This window comes from Triticum urartu, chromosome 6 (assembly GCF_003073215.2).
Source record: "Triticum urartu cultivar G1812 chromosome 6, Tu2.1, whole genome shotgun sequence".
Taxonomy (NCBI): Eukaryota; Viridiplantae; Streptophyta; class Magnoliopsida; order Poales; family Poaceae; genus Triticum; species Triticum urartu.
The window spans coordinates 106,730,443-106,736,442 of NC_053027.1; the positions used below are offsets into that span (position 1 = coordinate 106,730,443).

General features: G+C 41.6%; 1 protein-coding gene across 4 annotated transcripts in view; it reads right to left on the bottom strand.

The window, feature by feature from the left end:
• LOC125516059 (BEACH domain-containing protein B) overlaps nucleotides 1–5,497 on the bottom strand; it is a 29,815-nt gene extending 24,318 nt beyond the window's left edge. For 2 of the 4 annotated variants that reach the window (XM_048681546.1, XM_048681545.1), the window contains exons 1-5: nucleotides 5,019–5,492; nucleotides 4,341–4,404; nucleotides 3,206–3,410; nucleotides 2,426–2,599; nucleotides 1,948–2,259 (exon numbers count right to left, since the gene is read on the bottom strand). In XM_048681546.1, coding sequence (XP_048537503.1) covers nucleotides 1,948–2,259; nucleotides 2,426–2,599; nucleotides 3,206–3,410; nucleotides 4,341–4,404; nucleotides 5,019–5,194 — 931 coding nt within the window. In that variant the 5' untranslated portion in view covers nucleotides 5,195–5,492. Of the gene's footprint in view, nucleotides 1–1,947; nucleotides 2,260–2,425; nucleotides 2,600–3,205; nucleotides 3,411–4,340; nucleotides 4,405–5,018 lie in introns of all 4 variants that reach the window. The other 2 variants (XM_048681547.1, XM_048681548.1) reach the window with 2 other exon arrangements.
• Nucleotides 5,498–6,000: the final 503 nt, after the last annotated feature.

The following is a 6,000-nucleotide window of genomic DNA, read 5'->3' on the forward strand; positions in this document are numbered from 1 at the left end:
GGAAAACTTATGCTCCCTCCTAAGGATGGCAATGGGTAGGGTATGGGCAGGGTAGAGCAATACCATACCCATACCCGTATAGCCAATGGGTACAAAATTCTACCCATACCCGTACCCATGGGTATGAAACTTTACCCATACCCATACCCGACGGGTACCCGTACCCATTGGGTACCCAGCGGGTAGAACAAATAGTGCACAAGTTGTTCACAATTTTAAGCTCATTGATAGCACATTTGACAAAAAAATCAATTATCTCAGCGCAATAACATGTAGATGAGTAAATTGACCAATATCAAAATTTAGAAATCACAACATACTCTTAAGTCAATAGGAGTGGACGAGTCACATGACAAATTAAGGACTAATTGACGACAACTTAACATTAGTTCATAAACGGGCAGGGTATGGGTATACCCGTAGGTACAAGACTATACCCATACCCTACCCATGACTTAATGGGTAGGATATGGGTACTACCCGTGGGTATAAAAGTGTGCCCGTACCCTGCCATGTGGGTACGGTACCCGCGGATACCCATACCCATGGGTAAAATTGCCGTCGTCCCTCCCTCCCTCCCCCCTCTCTCTCTCCCTTAAAATAATAAATGACATTTCAGGTTTTGATACAGTCTCTGGCCCACAACGTTGACCATTATTTTCCATATGAATATGTTAGTAAAATTTATAAAATTATGAGTGTATTTTTTCATAAAAAATGTAGTTATAGTATTTTCCATGAGAAATTCAAATAGTATTTGACATATCGATGGTCAAAATAAGAGAAGTTTGACTGCATGCAGTCTATTCCGAATGAAGGTACTCCCTCCGATCCATATTACTTGTCGCTCAAACGGATGTATCTAGACGTATTTTAGTGCTACATACATCCATTTGAGCGACAAGTAATATGGACCGGAGGGAGTAGTACTTTGTTTATCCCACATTCAGGGATGATCCACAAGTTGCTCACTTCCATCTACAGTTATACCAAAACATGTCTTAATTGCATCAATAATATCCACAGCCTAATATCAAGAGTGGAACCTACATGCCATCTAATCTTTGTTTTGATATTTCCTGCAGAATATTTCTCCAGGAGAGAGGTGCATATTTCAACCCTGAACTTTTGGACTAGTCTAATTTACAACCCCGAACTCCAATACCGTCTAAACTACAACCCCCAACTCTCAAAACCGGTCAGTATTCAACCCTCCCCTCTTTGTTGACCGGTTTTGACCAGTCAACAGGTCCAGTCAGCATGCCACATCAGCAAAAAATGCAAAATTTCCAAGGAAACAACCTGTAAAATCGAAGAAAATACAGGAAAAGAAATAAGAAATCCAATTTCCGAAAAACACGGAAAATAAAAAAACGAATTTCCAAAAAAAAATCCAGAAAAAACCCAAAAACTCAATTTCCAGAAAAAAATCATTTTTTATTTTCCCTAGCTTTTTTCGCGAACAATTTTTTCGGAATTTTGCTTTTTTATATTTTTTTCCTGATCTTACAGATTTTTATTTACTTTTTCTTGAAATTTGAAAAAAAATCTGACGTGGCATGCTGATTGGACCCGTTGACTAGTCAAAACTGGTCACCCCAGGTCAAAACCGGTCAACAGAGAGGGGAGGGTTGAATCCTGCCCGGTTTTGAGACTTGGGGGTTGTAATTTAGACGGTATTAAAGTTCGGGGTTGTAAACTAAACTAGGGCAAGAGTTCAGGGTTGAAATATGCACTTCTCTCTTTCTCCAGAGCGGAAATTACGCATTACACTTCAAGCTACTAGCAAACTCTTATAAGTAAAGCGGAGTTGTGGACCATGCTAGAACTGTAAGAGTTACGCAATGTAGAGACTAAGATTCCCTGTCCTAAGCAAGTAATGAAGCAAAATAGTTAAAGATATAATCAAATGTATACAAAGTACAAACATTGAAAAACCAACTTTACCTACTAACCAATTGACGCCGCCAGCTTCCATAACTGAAACAATGGCTTTTTGCTGCCAATTTCTATCAGAAACAAATCTTCTTATAGCATTGGGAGTAACTGTGGCTAAGTTGTTTGATGGGGTATGATCAGTGCTATTGACAACCCGTGAAATTCTTGTTGCAGCTGGCTCCAAATCCATGAAGTTTGAAATTATCGTAACAATGTGTACAAGAATCTTTTGCATCATCCTCATATTTTCTACAGTTCTATTTGACAGTTGTTCATCTGTGGCAAGCAAACTTGTCAAGGTCTTGAGCTTTACAACTGCGGCTGAATATACAAAAGAAAGGCCAGTTAAATTAGATTCATTACAGAATTAACATATATATCACCGCTATCATAACCTATGCTACAAGGAGATTCATAACATGGAGAAAGGAGTAAAGAATCAACATGAATCTAGGATAATAAATACCCAACTAAAGAAAGAATCTACCTTTCAAAAGAGCAGTAACCTTTTGCACACCTCCATAATAACTAAATACTCTACAGTTATGCACTGAGCGAGTAATAATGGTGAAACACTCCAAAACAGGTAATACTTCAGTGCTTAATCCCAGGTCTGTGGATTGCTCTGAGAGATTAGCCGAGGATTCTGGACAGCTGCTGCCTGCGAATACAGGAAACAAGATCGATCCAATTATCACCGAATCACTGCAGTTGCTAAACCTAATAAACCACTATAATTAACAGTTGGCACGGTCTAACAATTGGTCATTGTTAATCTGGTATGTAGAATGCAAGTGCCCATTTTAGTGTAGTACAATGAACTTCCACAATAAAAGAAGTTGAAAATGTTCAAGAGACAGTTCAGGGAATAAATAACTGACTCAGGAATTTACGCCACACAGCCTTTCGGTGTACTTAAATTGAATCTTACAATTTCTACCTGCTTGAGAGCATCTAGCGAACATTACAAATTTAGAACTGTGTTTAACATTATTTGATTAGTGAACTAACTGCTTCCTAAGTCATATATTATCTCAATTCCCAGGTCTAGCAATTATTTTGCTCCTTTTTCACCAGTCTTGGTCTTAGATCATTCAGTGAGAATGACATACAACCATGTCCTTATAGACATATGGCAGCTTGAGAAGGTGTCAGTAGTGAGTGGAAACTTGAAAAAACATTGTATGCTAAGGTATAAGAATGGTAAACAAAGGGGCCAAGAATCTGTAGTTAAGAAAGATATATTTTCTCCAGTGGGCCCACTTACTCTCAGTAACAAATGAAGTTAAATGAGAAATCTCCTGAACGAGAATAAGGATGACCTCAGAAGGATGCCCACCAGAACATCCTATAACTGTATCATCTGATACTGATCTCCGGTCAACTGATTGATCAATACGGTGTGGCTCCCAGTCTTTAAATGCTTGTATAAAATGCAGGACAAATATTTGCAGGGACTTCTTCTTTTCAGCCTATGAAATTGTTGACATGAGAAATGGACATTTGTCATAAAATAAATAGGAAACGTGCTATAGAGAAATTATAGGGTTTAAATATTGTTATAAATCACAAGTACCTCCTCGATATTATTATCTAGTTGAAAAAATACAAATGTGTGCAGATCCATTCTTAAACTAATTTACATGATTTAGAATATAAATACGTTGATTCATTCATGAACTTGGACAGCTCCTCTCTTTATACATTTATGATTTATGTGCAGCGGCGTGCGTGCAAGGGGCAATAATCAGTGCATAAGTGTGAAGCACTATTGGTTTAGAAGGGGTTATGTTCGTTAAAATATAGGAATGACCAGCATAAGGCATCCTAATTAGTTAGAAGTGTATATTTATGTTAAGAAGATAGTTCAGATTTGATCTTGTGTTTTGGTTGTACTAGCTATCCTTTTCAGGTCACCGTCAGTATAGGCACGGCATTGCCAACTATTTTTGAATAAACAAAGAATATGCATAAGTTCTCTATAGTCTCTCCATAGACCCTTCTTTCAGTCTTAAAGCAACTCTACACAACAGTGAAGAGCCTTGCCAGCAGCAAGATGAGGACAATCTCTCAAGGCTCTGCCCTCAGAGACTTACCCAACCAAGTTCCACAATAATACAGGACTCTTATTGAGGATATTAGTCCAATTACTCACTCAGTAAATTCAACAAGAGATACTCAAGTATTAGGAAATATTTCATGTTGCACCAAAATTAGGAGATGTATGCTGACAACTTCAAGTTTGAGGCTACGGTCTGCATTTTCGCCAGGTTTTTTGCGCTACTAATCGAAGGAATGAGTGACACTATCTGCACTACGCGAGGTTTTTTGTGATATAACTGAAGGACCCAGTGACACTATCTTAGATTTAGTAGTGAAAATTTCTGTGAAGGGGTGAGTACCTTGTCGATGGCATTCTCGTACCTCTGCCAGAGTGTGTTTAAGATTCCTTCCTCACCAGTGTCACTGGAACCATATAACACAGGATTAGGATAAAATGCCCACATTCAATCGCAAAACTAGCAATACTGCACCAGCTTCTGGTACATTTCATTAAGAAACAGAAGTGGTGAATGAAAACGTCGACAGAGTTTAGTTGTTTTTCTACATTGTAACATCACGGTACGTTATGAGCTCACAATTGGTGAAATTAGGTATAAGGAACCAGGGCAATCCATTCAACTACCCAATTGCCAATGATTTAGTGTGTCTCCAGCAAAATGCTGAGCAGACCTAGTGAAATGGAAAAGGATGAATAAATTAATCAATATTTTAAATCTCTAGGATCATAGTGTTACCGTTCTACTATGAGTTAACAAATTAACAGGTGTAGCTACTTCCAATTAGCTAAGCCATTACCCCCACCTGGAGGCTTCATCCAAACAAAAGCACGAAGAACTTAACAGACTGAAGTAATAAACTAGAAAATCAAAAACCCATCCGTCACCATCCAACAGTAGCTCGAAATTAGGCAGCGTAACTTGAGCAGCCACCCACGCAGTTCACACGAGCAAGCCGCGTTTCCCCACCGCAAACGAGCCAATGGCAATTCGCGAGTGTTCGGGAGTAGGGCTGTGTACCTGAAGCGGACTCTGGGGGAGGGCGCGGCGGCGAACTTGTCGGCGGAGGGGGAGCCGGTGCCGCCCCCGCCTCCGCCGGGGCTGCCTCCACCGGCACCGGCGCCGCCACCGCCGGAGCCCGGCGAGGAGGGCGTCGACTTGCGGAGGAGATCAGCGACGCCCTTCACGATGTTCATCGCCCCCGATCGGACGCGGCTAGCAGCAGCAGCAGCAGCAGCAGTTCGAGCAGCGCATCACCGCCGCCTGCGCGCGCGCTCGCGGGGAAGACGACGAGCCCGCGGGATTCGTTCCGGATCCAACCCAGCCCGGACCCGATCCCCGGGTAGTGACAGGAGTGGAGACGAGGTGGGGGGGAGATCGCGTGAGGGAGATCGGAATTCGGGGAAATGTTTTGGTCTCTAGCGTGCGTGCGAAGCCTTTTTGGTTTAGTCGGATCGAGGAGGAGTGCGAGAGGAGAGAGGGATCTGGATTAATTCTGGAAGGAAGCAACGGGGAGATGTTGGGGGAGACTCAGGGGGGCGATTGGATAAAAATGTGAATTTCTATAGGGCCTTTCCCGCAAAAGGGAGTGTACAGTATGGTGAGCCAGAGTAGGCTTCCTTGCGTTCTGCGCTTTTGCATGGGTAACCCTGTGGATTCTTGGATTCCCTCCCTGAGAGTTGACCCTAGTTTGCTGATGTTGAGATCGAGGATGTAGCTTGGAGCGACGAGTTTAGAGTTTTTTTATTGCAAAACCCCACCCATATATTAATTAATTAAAATTATTATAATCGTTATATAGCAAACGTCATGCAGGGCGGAAAACTATTACAAAAAACCATCATACCACGGAATAAATCACCTTCCTCTAAGAACTTTGCATTTTGAACCAAAGGCATGTGGCGAGCCGTATAATCATGTTTGGAGTTCAACGTAGGTCAGAGCAGTAGAGTAGCGTGTGAGTGGAATGGAGGCTCGGTGACGGTCGGCTTGTGGCCCTTAA